The 18782-nt window shown below is 44.7% G+C and overlaps 1 protein-coding gene across 1 annotated transcript in view; it reads right to left on the bottom strand.

Annotated features, from left to right (window-relative positions):
• Positions 1-257: 257 nt before the first annotated feature.
• LOC142487647 (serum paraoxonase/arylesterase 2-like) overlaps positions 258-18782 on the bottom strand; it is a 57805-nt gene continuing 39280 nt past the window's right edge. Inside the window, exon 9 of the mRNA XM_075587301.1 lies at positions 258-2814. Within this exon, the coding sequence (XP_075443416.1) occupies positions 2653-2814 (162 nt within the window). The 3' untranslated portion in view covers positions 258-2652. The remainder of the gene's footprint in view (positions 2815-18782) is intronic.

Here is an 18782-nt window from a genome sequence, read left to right as displayed (position 1 = left end):
TAATCCTTCATTAAAACATGCAGTATATTTCAAATATTTTTTATTTTCCAAATAGTGTTTCTGGATCTGAATCCTCAACGGAAATCCTTGTAGTATTCCCAAGATCCGCAGTCTGTTATTCCGATTGTAATCTGTTGTGTGCATGATGGCTTCATCTTGGTTAAATCTGTGTCACCATAAATTCAGGTCTAAAGAATATCATGTGCATAAAAATATAGGCCACATCAGCTATAGCAAGAAAATAAGTACAAGATAACTAATTTTCATCATTTTATTAAGCAAAATGAGGCACTGAATTTATAGCAGATAAGTAAAAAAGGATTGTTTTTACAATTTTCCTTCACTGTTTGGCCATGCGTTTTGCAGATCACCTGAAAAAATGAAGTGATGGCAAAACTGAATTATATATATATAGATATATATATAGATATATATATATATATATATCTATATATATATCAGCCTTGCAAAGGAGATTTATATTTTAGGAGCCCACTGTAGAAACTAGAAGGGGGGGGGGGAGAGGAAAGGGTTCTTTCCGTCTACAGATGTCAGGCATTATCTACATTAACACAAGAGATACAGTGGGAAATATTGCGTGCGTTGGAGACCACGGTACTATTGTTTTCAGTGGAGCTGCAGTTGCATTGTGTAAACTGGTTTAATAATCTGCATGTCGGCCCTATTCTCCCTCTCTGCCACTTCTCAATATTTACATCATTGGCGCTGTGCCCTCCCTTGTGTCCTTCGTCATTGTGCCCCTCCTCCCTTTGTGTCCTTTTATGATTGTGCCATTACCCCCCCCCCGCGTCCCACAGTACAACACTGTAGTCTGACTCATCTCGATGAAGACAGTAGCAGGAGGTTGCCAACGCTGCATTAGGCTGCGATTATAATGGCTGCGTGCGCGAGTACAGATGGGTGTTCCTCAATGAGGCCGCCCATAGCGGGCGCGAGTGATGCAGAGCGACCAGTTTTTGAAAATACAAGTGAATTTGTTTTTTTCGCGCGACGGCCGCTTCCCGTGAGCGTTTTAACCAATGAGGTCGAACCAGCCTGGTGAAGCGTCCGCCTCGCCTCCCGCCTCCGTGCTTGTTTCGAGGAAGTGACAGACGAGCATGACATCATGGGCTCCATTCGCGCGCAGCAACTAGAATCGCGGCCTTAAGACATTGCAGGACACAGAGAGAAGCACTGAATTTCCCACTGCTGTCATCTTCCTTAAAACACGTGTATTCCCCCCAGCATCTCTCACGGAACATCCAGTGCAATAAAAAGATGCTTACTGGGTGACAGGGGAGTGTTGATCCTGGGCAAATGGCTTTTTGCAAGGCAGATATGCGTGCGCGTGAAAATATATATATATATTAACCGACTGGCAGATTGCCGTTACGCGTTATTGCTGCTGGGACACAAAATTACTTGTTTTACCCAAATTAGTAACATTGCTGCAGGTTGTGTTAGCAATAGAGAAAATAAACAGGTCCCATTTACTGAGTGCATTCTAGAACTGTCCACTTCAAAAACAAAACGAATAGTCACTCGGACTTCATGCAAGTGTAATGCAATAAAAAAAACTAATTTAATAGAAAAGAACATATTTAATTCAAGATGGTTCTAAACACTCTGATTCACTTCACAGAAAAAAAAAAATCAGTACATTCTGGACTCATTTCAACCCAGAAAAGTCCTGAATTTTACATAGAAAAAAAAAACAGTTGATATTTTGCAATGGCTCATGTTTTAACATAGCATGTAGCATTGGCTTGGAATGAGGGGCTGCTTTGTGACAATTTTGAAAACGATGACAAATGCTGCACTCAGTAATGAAAGGGCCTCTGAAAATGGTCATTTTGATTGTGAGTGGCACAGTATTATCCGTTACACCAAAAAGACGAAGTTTAGGTTTAGCTGGCAGGCTGCAACAAAGGGATGGATAGCAATACTTCTGCCAGATCATTTCAGCGGGCTCTACCGCCTAATTGCCATCTTTATTAGTCACATTCATGAAACTATAGACTAGGTCACAGGCGCTCAACTCCAGTTCTCAAGTAGTTATGTAAACAGGTCTGGTTTGCAGATATCCCAGCTTCAGCACAGATGGCTCAATCAGAGGTTCAGTTGAAGACTGAGTCTTTGATTGTTCAATCAGTCCCTGCTTCAGCACAGTTTGCTCAATGTGCTGAAGCAGGGATATACTGAAAAACTGACCTGTCGGGGGGCTTGAGGACTGGAGTTGAGCACTCCTACGTAACTTGCCTACAAATAAGGAACACAGCTGCTTTCATCATGATTAAAAACAAATTAAAGAAATTAGGTTTAAAGATTGTTACCAAGAAGTAGTTGAGACACTTTCCCTCTTGTTTTGTAACAGATCACAAAGAAAGAAAGAACATACTGTATTATGCTGTATTAAGGTGGTGTATACATGCCAAGAACACAAAACATGTGCCACTATCTGAAGGTCAACAAGTGCAATGATTACTGCAAGTCTGAAAATTGTGTAATATTTATCATATTTGGTCACTTTTGCTTGCCAGAAAGTGCAAAGTCACAATCATCCTTTGGACACATCACAGAAGAGGAATTCAGTGTTAGCTTTTTAGTTGACAACACTTATAGCAGGCTAGTTGTTGTATACGGTGTACGCAGCTAATCCAGCTCACAGTACAAAGCTTTGTGGAACACTGTACCCACAAGAAGTCTCCCCTCATAGAGAATAGCAATAGAAGATCCCTGGATCACAGAGCCGTTGTTGACGTATACTTGGGTCACCACAGGATCATCGGAAAGAATGTTCTGTACACGGATTACCTATGACAGAAGAAAGATTTTGTGAGGCGTGATATGTTGGGGATCTCTTGCTGTCCTGATAAAACAAGTCTTAACAAATCTCTGCAGTGGTTTTCTATTTATTAGTTTTACCATATGAACTTGGTAGAAACAATAAAATGTCTTCATACAGTATATACAACAGGAGAATAGCCAGAGTAGGACCATAGTGGGCAAGGTCTGCTCTAAAGTTCCAAATGCACCAAAATATCTGCATATCTATTGATTGGCATTTTTATGCTTTAGTTAAATTAGAGGACTTGGTACATTTTATGTTTGCTAAAATTGATGATAATTTGTTCTCTCAGTGAAGACTATGGAAACCCAGAAATAATCTCAATCCGTAATCCAAAAGGACCTGCCTGCAGCCATGTTATTATTTCAGTTCACAAGACATTACTTGGCTTCCACGTATAAGATTTTCTGGTATGATTCACTTTTTTTTTTTTTTTTTATAACTTAAATTTTATTGAATCAAGACAGCATAAAATACATTACAGAATACTTTTGTCTTGTATGCAAACAATATTTTAAGAATTATATAAGTAACAACGAGGCCCTGCTGTGCTTCGGGACCCGGTCTTCCGGGTACTTTGGTGTGGACTATATAGTCCAAGCCGACTCTACTTAAATGGACAAACAGACACATATAACTCAACTTAAAAGGGGAGACAATACATACTCACAGAGAAAAAAAAAAAAGGAAGGTTGAAGCGGGATGGGGAGGGGAAAGGGGTAGGTTGGGGGTGAGGTAGGGGGAGTGCGTTGGTAGTAGGTGCGACACGTGGCTCCGTGCCAAGCATCACAGATGTTTGCAAGCTGAGTCGTCTCTCTTATTACTTATGTTATAATGTTACTATAAGGGGTCCTGGGTGAATAGAATACTTCCTGTAAGCCCCTCACAAGGAGAACGCACCTACTGTTATCAGAGCCATATTGAGGACCTCTCAATCCCCGGGATATCTGTCTGTGCCAGCCAAGGCGTCCAGACTTTTAGAAAATTGTCACCAGTATCATTAACTAAACTCGTTAATTTTTCCATCTGGCAAATGAACCAAATTCGATTCCGAATCTTTGGGATGGTTGGAATATCAGATTGTTTCCATAATGCTGCGATCTCGCACCGCGTTGCAATTGCGAAATGGGCAATTAGTTTGTCATTTGTTTTGGAAAGGCCCGTCAATGGCCTGTTCAGGAGGAACAACCACGGGTCTGGGGGAATGGTGAGATCGAACAGTCTCTGTATCTAATGTCTAATCGCCTCCCACAGTGGAGAGATCCGTGGACAAGACCACAGCATATGTAACAGGTCGGCTGTTCCTCCGCACTGGCGGGGGCACAGGGGAGAGGAACCCGGCAATGATTCACTTTTATTAATGGTTTATTATGCAAACGGGTTATTCTTTTCACAATATAAAACTATATAGCAACTCAGGAAGGAGACCAGGAACTTCTGGTGATCTAGTGACCAACCTGATCCCGGCACATTCTGTTGGTACAAAAATGCCCGAACCAGTCCCAATTTTATTCTTGGGACTAGAGATGGGCGAATGTGTCAGAATTTGGAATTGTGTGCATTTGTTTGGGGGGGTTAAAATGTTGAAATGTTCAAATACATTTTTTTAAATTATTTTTTAGACTAACTAGTGGTGACTTTTTTCGAATGTCAACAAATATATATTTTTGTTGTTGTTATAAAGGCCATATTTGTGACGAATACAGAGTAGAGCAAATTATTTGTCCTTCTCTACTAGGTACAGGAAGCAGAACAGAGGTTCTAGAGTATTAAGTTGTGAATTAAAACACACAATTTCAAGGAAAATATAATTTATCAGTAGTAAATAGATTACTGTTTCTCAACCGCGGTTTCAGTGGCATCCAAGGGTGTTGTGAAGATTAAAAGGTGCCGCAGGGGAAGAATTCTAATTATTACCGGGTCACTGGACTCTACCGATATAACAATAGTCAACACTTACGCCCCTAACGACAATCAAGAATCTTTCTTCCAAGAACTAAAAAAAAAGCTGTGTGTGCTGTGCACGCGCATAGTAAGTGAAACTTCTTTGACTTTTGTCACAGAAATTGTATTTGTGTTGGTGTTGGTGATGTTTTAATTAAAAATCAAAATACAATCTCAATGACAAAACGCAAATAAATTTGACTTAGAATGCGCGTGCTCGGCACACATCCCCTGTATTAGCTATTTGCACTAAGTGTGAATTCCGCATGTGACAGTGTGCGTGTGACTGAGAGTGTGCGTGTGACTGAGAGTGTGCGTGTGACTGAGAGTGTGCGTGTGACTGAGAGTGTGCGTGTGACTGAGTGTGCGTGTGACTGAGAGTGTGCGTGTGACTGAGAGTGTGCGTGTGACTGAGAGTGCGTGTGACTGAGAGTGCGTGTGACTGAGCGTGTGCGTGTGACTGAGCGTGTGCGTTTGACTGTGCGTGTGACTGCGTGTGCGTCTGACTGTGAGTGTGACTGAGTGTGCGTCTGACTGTGAGTGTACGTGTGACTGAGTGTGCGTGTGAGTGTGACTGTGTGGGGGGGTCTGGGGGGGTCAGTGTGTGGGGGCCTGGGGGGGTCAGTCAGTGTGTGTGGGGCTCTGGGGGGGTCAGTGTCTGGGGGGGTCAGGCAGTGTGAATTCCGCGTGTGACAGTGTGCGTGTGACTGAGAGTGTGTGTGTGACTGAGAGTGTGCGTGTGCGTGAGAGTGTGCGTGTGCGTGAGAGTGTGCGTGTGACTGATAGTGTGCGTGTGACTGATAGTGTGCGTGTGACTGATAGTGTGCTTGTGACTGATAGTGTGCTTGTGACTGAGAGTGTGCGTGTGACTGAGAGTGTGCGTGTGACTGAGAGTGTGCGTGTGACTGAGAGTGTGCGTGTGACTGAGAGTGTGCGTGTGACTGAGAGTGTGCGTGTGACTGAGAGTGTGCGTGTGACTGAGTGTGCGTGTGACTGAGTGTGCGTGTGACTGAGTGTGCGTGTGACTGAGTGTGCGTGTGACTGAGTGTGCGTGTGACTGAGTGTGCGTGTGACTGAGTGTGCGTGTGACTGAGCGTGCGCGTTTGACTGTGTGTGCGTCTGACTGTGAGTGCGTCTGACTGTGAGTGTGACTGAGTGTGCGTGTGACTGAGTGTACGTGTGACTGAGTGTACGTGTGAGTGTGAATGAGTGTGTGTGACTGAGTGTGCGTGTGACTGTGAGTGTGTGTGGGGGTCTGGGGGGGTCAGTGTGTGAGGGTCTGGGGGGGTCAGTCAGTGTGTGTGGGGCTCTGGGGGGTCAGTGTGTGTGGGGGTCTGGGGGCGTCAGGCAGTGTGTGTGGGGGTCTGGGGGGGTCAGGCAGTGTGTGTGGGGGACTGGGGGGGTCAGGCAGTGTGTGTGGGGGTCTGTCAGTGTGTGTGGGGGTCTGGGGGGTTCAGTCAGTGTGTGTGGGGGTCTGGGGGGTTCAGTCAGTGTGTGTGGGGGTCTGGGGGGTTCAGTCAGTGTGTGTGGGGGTCTGGGGTGGTCAGTCAGTGTGTGGGGGGGTCTGGGGTGGTCAGTCAGTGTGTGTGGGGGTCTGGGGGGGTCAGTCAGTGTGTGTGGGGGTCTGGGGGGGTCAGTCAGTGTGTGTGGGGGTCTGGGGTAGTCAGTCAGTGTGTTTGGAGGTCTGGGGGGGTCAGTAAGTGTGTGGGGGGGTCAGTCAGTGTGTGTGGGGGTCTGGGGGGGTCAGTCAGTGTGTGTGGGTCTCTGGGGGGTCAGTCAGTGTGTGTGGGGGTCTGGGGTGGTCAGTCAGTATGTGTGGGGGTCTGGGGGGGTCAGTCAGTGTGTGGGGGTCTGGGGGGGTCAGTCAGTGTGTGTGGGGGTCTGGGGGGGTCAGTCAGTGTGTGTGGGGGTCTGGGGGGGTCAGTCAGTGTGTGTGGGGGTCTGGGGGGGTCAGTCAGTGTGTGTGGGGGTCTGGGGGGGTCTGTCAGTGTGTGGGGGGTCCGGGGGGGGTCAGTCAGTGTGTGGGGGGTCAGTCAGTGTGTGGGGGGGTCCGTCAGTGTGTGGGGGGTCCGGGGGGGTCCATCAGTGTGTGGGGGGTCCGGGGGGTGCCGCGCGGGTTGCGCCCGGGTTTTTGTACCACCGCTTCCTGGGGGGCCCGCAAACGCCCGCGTCACTGGAGGGCTGAATGGCGCCGCTGCCAGCCGCTTCTGCGCATGCGCGGCATGGCAGCGGTAGTGGAAGTTAGGCGGGCCCATGTGTGGGCTGGGAGGGAGGTCCCATTCGGGTAAGGAAAGGGTGGGTGGGGGGCTGTCCCATTCGGGTAAGGAAAGGGTGGGTGGGGGGCTGTCCCATTCGGGTAAGGAAAGGGTGGGTGGGGGGCTGTCCCATTCGGGTAAGGAAAGGGTGGGTGGGGGGCTGTCCCGGTCGGGCGGTCTCTGCTGTCCCGGGCAGCAGACGGGGACACATGTCAACAGCCGTGGCAGCGGGCGGGGAACGGCGCCGCTGCCAACCGCTTCTGCGCATGCGTGGCTTTCCTCCAGTCCCCATGATTACTGAGCATGCGCGGCTTGGCAGCGGATGTGCAGGGGGAATGGCGGCCGCCGCCGCCGCCGCATCTGATTTGTGGAGCGGGTGTGATGTCAGTGTTGGGGTCGGGCTGAGCCAGAACACAGCCCGGCCTCAACTGCCAGCACTGACGTCACATCCGTTTCATTTCTGTCTCCACAATTCATTTTTGCCCCAGTTCGAATGAGGTGCCACTAAGGAAGTTTCACTTCAAAAAGTTTAATCCTTTCCGTCCAGAAAGGCCTTTTAATTTTAGCAGGAGACTTAAATGCAATTATGGACCCAAATTTAGATAAATCCCCAAGTCTCCCACCACCACAAAAAATAGCTCCCTCTACTCAGGGTCTCATATCTATGACCAAGTAGCTGCTGTTGGTAGACTCCTGGAGATTAGTAAATAAAGTAAAGGATTTTTCCTTTTTTTCTCACCCCCATAATAGCTACTCTCGAATTGACTATATCCTAAAAGACCAACAAATTAGTGATAATATCTCCGCAGCAGTAATCGCCCCCTCTGCTTGGTCAGACCACTCTACACTTATAACCAGACTAGTAGGCCTCACTCCCAAAAATATAACAAGGTTGTGGTGCTTGAATGAATCCCTTCTATTGAACCCACAAAATCTCCAACTAATAGAAAAAGATCTGGCCAAATATTTTGAAATAAACAATACCCCAGAGGTTTCCTCTTTTACCCTTTGGGAAGCCCACAAATCAGTGATAAGAGGCAAACGGATTGCCCTGGCTTCTCGGAAAAAAAAAGAAAAAACAAATTGAAATACTAACACAAAAATTATCAGAGCTAGAATTTATTCACAAGTCAAACCCCTCCCGGAAAATTTACAGGCAAATAATTTCAGTGAGGGGCGAACTAAACCTCGTTAGTCTCAAACGCAGAAAGAGCTATAAGATGGACTCAACAGAAATACTATGAAAAAAGCAATAAGCAGATAAAATGTTGGCACGTAGATTAAAGCAAAAAAAAGCTAAAGCTAAAAGTCACAACATCTACACTAAAAATGGTTCAGTATCTCACAACCCCACCTACCAGGCCCAGTGGGAGACTCGGCTAAAGAGAAAAGAGCAATAAAGATTCGGAATTATCTAGCAGAATCCCGACTCCCCACTCTAGACCCAAATGACATCACAAACCTTGAAAAAACTATAGAGCCCCTGGAAATTATGGAAGCAATAAAATCCCTGAAAATTGGGAAGGCCCCTGGTCCGGATGGATTTTCTAATCTTTATTACAAGAAATATTCCACAACTCTCCTCCCATTTCTTACCAAAGTATTCAATGAGATGCAACAAGGCCTTCCCCCTCCTAGAGATATGCTCCAAGCTACCATAGTGGTAATCCCCAAAGAGGGGAAAGATCCTCTGTTGTGTTCTAGCTACAGACCTATTTCGCTGTTAAATACAGACTTAAAACTATACGCAAAGATCCTGGCCAACAGATTAAATAGTATCCTCCCTAAATTGGTTCATCCGGACCAGGTGGGATTTGTCCTGGGCAGACAAGCCCTTGACAACACAAGGAGGACAGTGAATCTAATACACGTAGCAAATCTTACAAAGTGCCCATCTCTATTACTCTCTTTAGACGCAGAAAAAGCGCTCGATCGATTAGATTGGCAGTTTATGTCAGCTTCACTTTCGCAGATGGGATTCACAGCCAAAATTTTAAATAGTATAAACACACTATACTCCACACCAACGGCCACTGTGAGGACGAACAGCTCTCTGTCTGCCCCCTTTTCAATTTTAAATGGAACTAGGCAGGGTTGTCGGGGCGGGCACGTCACTGGCTGGGGGCGGGCCAGTGATTTCACGGAGCTGGTTCGCCCTCATTGGGCCGGCCTGTTGCGCCAGCAAGCGAGGGAATTTTAAATTCCCCTAAGACCTACGCTTCTGCGCGCTTCCGGAAGCGTAGGTGAGCCCCTACTAAAGCCGCTCAAATTGCGGCTGTAGGGGCTCAGTGCTGAGCAGGAGGGAACATGGCCGAGGCCTTAGCCATAGAACCATTAGCATGCCAGATAAGGATGAACCCCAATATTGCGGGTATTTCTGTTGGTCAGGAAGAATTCAAAATAGCTCTTTTTGCGGACGATATACTATTGACGCTTTCAAAACCTCTCACATCCCTCCCTAATCTTTTTCACGTTCTATCAGAATTCGGCTCACTTTCAGGTTATAAAATTAATCATTCCAAATCCATGGCCCTTAGTTTAAACCTCCCTAAAGAATTAGTAAAATTACTCCAACTAAATTTTGACTTTAAATGGAATGTGAACCATATTAAATATCTAGGGGTTCAACTAACAAAAAATTATTCAACTTTATCCAACGCAAATTTTAAACCCTTCTTTGACCAGATAGTCAAGGACTTAGCCACTTGGAACCCATATATAATATCTTGGTTTGGGAGAAAAACCACTATTAAAATGAATATTTTACCTCGACTCCTCTATCTCTTTCAAACTCTCCCGGTTAAAATCTGTCAGAAAGATTTAAATAATATTCAGAAGAAAATTTTGAAGTTTGTCTTTCAAAACAGGCGACCTAGAGTTCGCAAAGATATTCTTTATAAGTCCAAATCAGAAGGAGGCTTAGCTCTTCCAAACTTACAAAACTACTATAGAGCAGCTCAATTTGGGCAACTTGTTAGCTGGCATTCAAACCCAACTGAAAGGAGGTGGGTCGAGATAGAGGATTTGTTTTGTTCTCCATGCAGAATAAAAAATCTTCTCTAGCTTAACAAAAAGTCTAGACCACCCGAGAGTTTCAAGAACCCGGTGATATCCTTTGCCTGTAACATCTGGGACTCCCTCAAATCCAAGTTTCAACTAACCGGTACCCCTTCCATCATGCAACCCCTATTCTCGGACCCCTCCCTTCCTTTTTACACAGAAAACCCGCTCTCCCATACCTGGGTTCAAAAAGGACTCACGAGAGTCAAAGATATTCTCGTTCAAGGGAAAGTCCCCCCATTCGCTTCTCTACAAACGAATCATGATATCCCCTCTTCCGATTTTTTTCTGATTTCTCCAGGTTAGGCATTATATCCAGTCTACAAATCAAGTCAACCCCATGCTTTAACTCTGTTTGAGGACTGGTGTCTACACCAGCCCCACACAAAGGGCATTATCTCCAGAATATATCAAAGTCTATCCTCTATCAAGAGTAACCAAACCCCCGATAAATATATGGTATCCTGGGAAAAAGATCTTAGCGTCTGTATAGATCTCGATACCTGGAAAGACATCTGGGAAGCTGCCTCCAAAAATTCATCGTGCGTTGTAATAAAAGAGAATATTTACAAGTTAACATTCAGATGGTATATGACTCCTGCCAGGCTGCACTCTTTTCTCCCAGGGGTCTCCCCTCTGTGCTGGCATGGTTGTGGTGAAGTGGGGAATATTCTGCATATATTCTGGTCATGTCCCAAAATCCAACAAACATGGACGGAAGTGTTCACCTTAATACACAAGATCCTAGAAATCACTGTCCCACATGACCCAGTATATATATTGCTAGGCAAGCCAATGGCCAATATTCCCCGAAAAAAAGCTAGAGTAGTAGCCCAAATGTTAAATGCTACACGGTGTACAATTGCCAAAAATTGGAAACAACCTGCCCCCCCATCCTTAAACCAAATAAATAAAATTTGGCATATAGTTTATATGGAAAAACTCTCAGTCTATCTGAACGGCTCTACCTTGCAATTTTCTGAGATTTGGGCCCCTTGGTTTCGCCATGCACGTATATCCCCATATATAGATTAGAATATTTGGAACAGAGTGATACATGTGGTAATTAAATTGTTGTGTACAATGCTATATTTGTACAAATGCTACCCCTCCCCCCTTCCCGACCCCCCCTTTATCTGTTATGTGTTTTGTTAATTCATATTTCGTATGTAAAAAAATGCTCAATAAAAATGTAACATACTGGACACCTAACAAAACAATGTAAGTAATAATAAAAAATAAAAAAAAAGTGCCGCGGGATTTCCAAGTTCTCCCACAGCAGGTAGAAAGCAGAATAGTTGGCCGGGGGCCGGGCAGTTTCCTCCATCTATATTGGGTGCCTTACCCAGCAGCAACCAATAAGAAGGCAATATAAGGAGCATGTGCCTGGGGCGTGGAGTCAAGCATAAGAGGAAATCGCAGACAAAAGAGGTGAGGACTGGTGCGTCTGTCCTCTGGTGTGTGTATCTGAATGGCTGTCCTGTTTTAGGGCAAGATGGTTATAGTCTGCACAGGAACCCTACTAATGAATAAAAACAAAATATACATATAAATATATATATATACATACATACACATATACACACACATACATACACACACACACACACACACACAACCAAAAAGATATACAACAATACAACACACGCAAGAGTCCACAGTCATAAAAATATCATTTAATTAACAAATAGAAAATACATTATATATAATCCCATATAAAACCATAAAGTGTATGAAAATATAATATGAGACAAAAAGAAACATACCTCCCCTTAACAGGACAATGCAGTGGCGAGTAGAATTAATTTAAGACAAAGTTATCTTGTCATCATTATTCAATGTACCATCACCGGAAGAAGGGATCAGTGTATCTTGAAAGCTCGCACAAATAAAAGCATTTCGTTAGCCACAGAACAGTATCATCTATTCATTTTTTATTATTAAAGCTCGGCTGACACGGTGATCTGTCTATATGTATATATATATATGTATATATATATATATATATATATATATATATATATATATATATATATATATATATATATATATATATATATATATATATATATATACATACACATACACATACATGTAGAGGTATCAGTACCGTGTTAGCCGAGCTTCAATAATCAAAAAATAAATAGATGATACCGTTCTGTGGCTAACGAAATGCTTTTATTTGTGCGAGCTTTCGAGATACACTGATCTCTTCTTCCGGCGATGTTACAATGAATGAAGCAAGGATAACTTAAAAACAGTGTCTCTTGGAATGTTATCTGTGCTTCTCCTTCCCCCGGTGTGGATGTGTTTTATGGCTAGAGGTGTCAAAGGGTAACTGAAAGCAAGTGAAGAAAGAGTGTGTATGTGTATCAGTGTGAATAAAAATGAATGGAGAGCCCACAGTATAAACAGTGCTCTACACAAGGTGTGTGTGGTGAGAGGGATATAAATGGTGTGGGTGGGTGTGGAAATGTGAGAGTATGTAGCACAACTAAAAGTGTGTGTGGATACTATGTGGTCCCTATTGGTGTATATGGATGGAAAAATAAGGAGTATTAGTATGTGTGAGAGACAGCTGTGTGTGCATACATATAGCACAGTATGTACAGACATGGCCTTTAGCGCTCATGGGAAGAGAGTTCGCTAGTGTCAGTAATGACTCATAAAATTTCGATCTCTGTTTAGGCCACTGCTAAGTGTCCCGAACAGTTGCATAAATTTGTATTCATGCAACCGTCTCTCTTTCGGGGTTTTAAGATTACCTTTGAGTATGGCAACCCTCAGATCGTTCATCTTATGGCCAGAGTCAGAGAAATGTTCGCCAACAGGACTGTCTCTTGTTCCGCGTGTGATGCTGTGGCGATGCAGGTTCATTCTCTTGTTTAGCCCCTGTCCTGTCTCACCTATGTAGTAGCAGTCCCCTGGGCATTTCATGCACATGATGAGGTACACGACATTGCTGGAGGAACAGGTGAACCCTCCTCTGATTTTGTATTCCCGATTCTTGTGTGGTATTTGTATTGTGTCCGCTGTGTAGAGCATTGCGCAGGTTTTGCATCTTGGGTCCTGGCATGGTTTTGTCCCGCATTCAGTTGTACTGCTGAATACTTTACTCCTCACCATAATATTCTTGAGATTATGGGGTTGTCTGTATGATAATAAGGGTGCTTCAGGGAAGACCTGTTGCAGTCTTGTATCTTCCTGGAGGATGGGTTGTAGTTTCCTGGCGATCTTGCGTAGGTCTCCTAGGTGTGGGTTATATGTGACCACCAAAGGAACCCTGTCGCTTGTCTCCTTCTGTTTGTATTCAAGGAGATCACTTCTTGGTATTCTGGTGGCTTTGTGAATTTGCTGGTCTACAATTCTGTGGTTATATCCACGGTTTATAAAGTCTGATCTCAAGGCTTTAATCCGCTGGTCTCTGTCTGCTGTGTCGGAGCATATCCGGTTGTATCGTATGGCTTGACTGTAGATGGTTGCATGTTTGGTGTGTGTCGGGTGGAAGCTGTTGTCCCTCAAATAGCTGGCTCTGTCTGTAGGTTTGCGGTATACAGAAGTCTGTAGTTGGTTGTTCTTTATAGTAATGGTGGTGTCTAGAAAATGTACTTCATCCGGGGAATGGGTGAGTTTGAGGTTGATGGTCGGGTGGAAAGTATTGAAGTTGTCATAGAACTGTAGGAGGTCCTGTTCGCCAGAGGTCCAAATCAGGAGGATGTCATCGATGTAGCGAAGGTATGTAAGGGGTTTCAAGTGACAGGTGGACAGAAAGTCACTTTCCAGTTTTGCGCAGAACAGATTGGCATACTGTGGCGCCATCCGAGTACCCATAGCGGTCCCAGTTGTCTGGAGGTATGTGTCATTTCCAAATGTGAAGTAGTTATGGGTCAGAATAAATTCAATGCATTTAGTCACTGTCTCTGTGAGTGGCTCCTGCGATCCCAGAAAGTATCTGCAGGCTGAAATCCCATCCTCGTGGGGGATGTTTGTATAAAGTGACTCTACATCCATAGTTGCTAGTAGTGTTCCTGTAGGGAGGGGGCCAATGGCATTCCGTTTGTTTAGCAGACAGTGACTAAATGCATTGAATTTATTCTGACCCATAACTACTTCACATTTGGAAATGACACATACCTCCAGACAACCGGGACCGCTATGGGTACTCGGATGGCGCCACAGTATGCCAATCTGTTCTGCGCAAAACTGGAAAGTGACTTTCTGTCCACCTGTCACTTGAAACCCCTTACATACCTTCGCTACATCGATGACATCCTCCTGATTTGGACCTCTGGCGAACAGGACCTCCTACAGTTCTATGACAACTTCAATACTTTCCACCCACCATCAACCTCAAACTCACCCATTCCCCGGATGAAGTACATTTTCTAGACACCACCATTACTATAAAGAACAACCAACTACAGACTTCTGTATACCGCAAACCTACAGACAGAGCCAGCTATTTGAGGGACAACAGCTTCCACCCGACACACACCAAACATGCAACCATCTACAGTCAAGCCATACGATACAACCGGATATGCTCCGACACAGCAGACAGAGACCAGCGGATTAAAGCCTTGAGATCAGACTTTATAAACCGTGGATATAACCACAGAATTGTAGACCAGCAAATTCACAAAGCCACCAGAATACCAAGAAGTGATCTCCTTGAATACAAACAGAAGGAGACAAGCGACAGGGTTCCTTTGGTGGTCACATATAACCCACACCTAGGAGACCTACGCAAGATCGCCAGGAAACTACAACCCATCCTCCAGGAAGATACAAGACTGCAACAGGTCTTCCCTGAAGCACCCTTATTATCATACAGACAACCCCATAATCTCAAGAATATTATGGTGAGGAGTAAAGTATTCAGCAGTACAACTGAATGCGGGACAAAACCATGCCAGGACCCAAGATGCAAAACCTGCGCAATGCTCTACACAGCGGACACAATACAAATACCACACAAGAATCGGGAATACAAAATCAGAGGAGGGTTCACCTGTTCCTCCAGCAATGTCGTGTACCTCATCATGTGCATGAAATGCCCAGGGGGCTGCTACTACATAGGTGAGACAGGACAGGGGCTAAACAAGAGAATGAACCTGCATCGCCACAGCATCACACGCGGAACAAGAGACAGTCCTGTTGGCGAACATTTCTCTGACTCTGGCCATAAGATGAACGATCTGAGGGTTGCCATACTCAAAGGTAATCTTAAAACCCCGAAAGAGAGACGGTTGCATGAATACAAATTTATGCAACTGTTCGGGACACTTAGCAGTGGCCTAAACAGAGATCGAAATTTTATGAGTCATTACTGACACTAGCGAACTCTCTTCCCGTGAGCGCTAAAGGCCATGTCTGTACATACTGTGCTATATGTATGCACACACAGCTGTCTCTCACACATACTAATACTCCTTATTTTTCCATCCATATACACCAATAGGGACCACATAGTATCCACACACACTTTTACAGCAGCGGCAGCTCTTATTCGAGCAAAAGCCGCTGGCTGTATGTGGCTGGGAAGCGGGTAGCCGCGGCGCGTGGCGGCGCACTGTGACGTCACAGTCACAGGCGCGCCCGGCTTCCCCGTCTTCCCCAGGCTTCCCCGACACCCCTGGAGATGAAATTAAGGTAAGCGGGGGTTCGGGGAAGCAGAGTGTCAGAGCAGATGGGGTACAGGGGTCCGGAAGTGTGTGTAAATTGCGCGCGATGGAGGAGGGGGGGTGAGTGGGGAAACGCGGCGGCGCGCGTGCATTACTGGCGGCAGCTGGGGCAGATCCCGGCATGCCGCCGGTATTTAGTGCAATAAGATATGTCGCTACTGTAGTTGTGCTACATACTCTCACATTTCCACACCCACCCACACCATTTATATCCCTCTCACTCCACACACACCTTGTGTAGAGCACTGTTTATACTGTGGGCTCTCCATTCATTTTTATTCACACTGATACACATACACACTCTTTCTTCACTTGCTTTCAGTTACCCTTTGACACCTCTAGCCATAAAACACATCCACACCGGGGGAAGGAGAAGCACAGATAACATTCCAAGAGACACTGTTTTTAAGTTATCCTTGCTTCATTCATTGTAACATCGCCGGAAGAAGAGATCAGTGTATCTCGAAAGCTCGCACAAATAAAAGCATTTCGTTAGCCACAGAACGGTATCATCTATTTATTTTTTGATTATATATATATATATATATATATATATATATATATATATATATATATACACATACACATACACACACACACACACACACACACACACACACACACACACACACAAATACAGATCACTGTGTCAGCCGAGCTTTAATAATCAAAAATGAATAGATGATATATATATAATATATAGTGGTACCGGTACCGTGTTAGCCGAGCTTTTATATATATATTTTTTTTAAAAAGAATAGACAGCGCACGGCCCATAGCGTGATACTGTTTCACTTTAATTGGTAAAAATAGGGGGAATCAGGCTCACTCACAAAAGTAGTATAAAATCAGGCATGTAGTGATGACATATCACACTGTATTATGGAAATCCCAGTAGATTACAAGTACCCTCGCCGGTGTAGGTACCCAGTCAGTCCTCCTCAAGCTGCGCCGGTGGAAAGGCTTCCTGTGCGATCGTATTCCAAGTGCTGTCAGAGCAGCATGCGCTCCGTGCGTCAGCAAACAGGAACAGCTGAGGATCAGACCGACCGGCTTCCGGTCCACCAGTAGTGACGTAATGTCACTGTCACGAGAGCTTGCGACAGGCTGTAATTGTACACCAAAACTATATATATAAATATATATACCTGGGTTTGAACTGGGACGAGACTTAAGATATAATAAAGTGATTTTATTCCTTGATAAAGGTGAACACAATAGATTATACAATAACAGGCAAAATATAGACACTTACGTAAAAGATGAAAATAATGAAAACAGTCCCATCTGAACTGGCAGTTTCATCCAGCAATCAGGAAATCATTCAGCAAACGAAGACAAAGGATATATGGGTGGACAGCAGTTTATAAACCGTTTGTCCCTCTATCTGTAACCTTAGGTGCCGAGACGGCTACCAAATGTCCCTTGGAAGCTTTTGAAGCTCATTTTGGGACTTCCAGCTTGGGGTAGCCCCCCCATCAACAAACCCTTTGAAGCAGGGTGGACAGTGTGAAAAGTTCCACTTCCTCTGGTTAATTCCTTTTGTCCGTTGGGCCAAGCATAAGCAATTAGCCCAATAGTCTTTGATGATCAGGTTTGTAAATTCTAGCCTTTCCTGCTCATCACCACAGGGGTTCCTCAGACTCAACCAAAAGTTCATATTTACTGCAAATCATTGCATAACTTCCGTTCCGTAATACACACAGTCAGGTGAGATATATTACTGCATTCTGGGACACCTGACGCTCGTAGAGAGACCCATCATTACATTGTAATATGAACATTAATAGAGATATTAATATCTGGCATTTAGCAGCAGTTACATATTCAATGTTTAGACTTCCCAAGATCGGCTTACTCTCGCCAATACACTTATGTAATTCTTAGCCGGTTCAGCCAAGGACATCTCATAGTATTCTTATATTTAATAAAGTTACTCACTTTTGATATCCTGTTGGGGGTAGCCCCCCCCTGGCCCCATCAATAAAACCTTTTGAAGTGGGCTTTTGCTTTTCGCATAACCAATTAGGTCAGTTACCTATTGATCAGGGCGATGTATCACACCTCTCTGTTGATATACACTTCCAGTGAATACTCACGTGAATACTCATATGAGGCACCATTTGGTTCCTTACGCATTACAAAGACAGGCATTCTGCCTGTACATTAGCACACCATTAGCATTCTGCCTGTGTATTTCAAAAACTGCAAAAAGTCACTTTATCCAAAATATATGTCCCTCTTATGACAAAGTTATATTTTTAATATGTGTGTACTTGGGGGGTGACCCGGAGGCTGTACCCCAAGGCTCAGAATACCTTGCTGGCAGGCAAGACAGGTTAAAATATTCCCCTCATGTTCCAGACATCCCTGTCCTGCAGCTATTCCTCATAAGAGGCCACCCATACAAGGCAATCCACTTACACGCTGACACAGACAGTTGCAGGCCCATGAGGCAAAGGGAATACACAGATAACGCATTAACTAGCCCACTGGGCTTACACAATTAACCCCTGATGACCCAGTGTGTGTGTTATGCAGGTACTGATTAACCCAGACATTACAATGGAACAGGGAAGAATACATTCACAGGTTATAACAAGGGTAAAATCACATTTCTGGGCCTCAGCCCAGTTAACCCCTTGTCTCCCTGGCGACGTTAGAGGGGGGCCCTTGGGGGGTAACCCCGTTAACCCCGGGCCAAACCCTCCCTACCGCCACAGTCACTTGCGTCGTCGTCCTTACGCGTTTCGTCTCCTCGTGAGACTTTGTCAAAGGCTATTGAGGACTGAGTATTAATAATAAAAATAATACATCAAGAAACCCAACGTTTCGGTCCTCCAAAATGGGACCTTCCTCAGGGAGATGCAAGGGGGTTTCTTGATGTATTATCTTCATTACGAATACACTTATTTTGATGAACTACCCACTGAGTGCTGTCTCCTGATTACCAGACTGCGGAACGGTATCGTATTGCTATATTATTCATAT

The sequence above is a fragment of the Ascaphus truei genome, chromosome 2 (genome assembly GCF_040206685.1).
Source record: "Ascaphus truei isolate aAscTru1 chromosome 2, aAscTru1.hap1, whole genome shotgun sequence".
Lineage (NCBI taxonomy): Eukaryota > Metazoa > Chordata > Amphibia > Anura > Ascaphidae > Ascaphus > Ascaphus truei.
The sequence above is the reverse complement of the archived record's forward strand: the minus strand, read 5'-3'. Positions and strand labels throughout refer to the sequence as shown.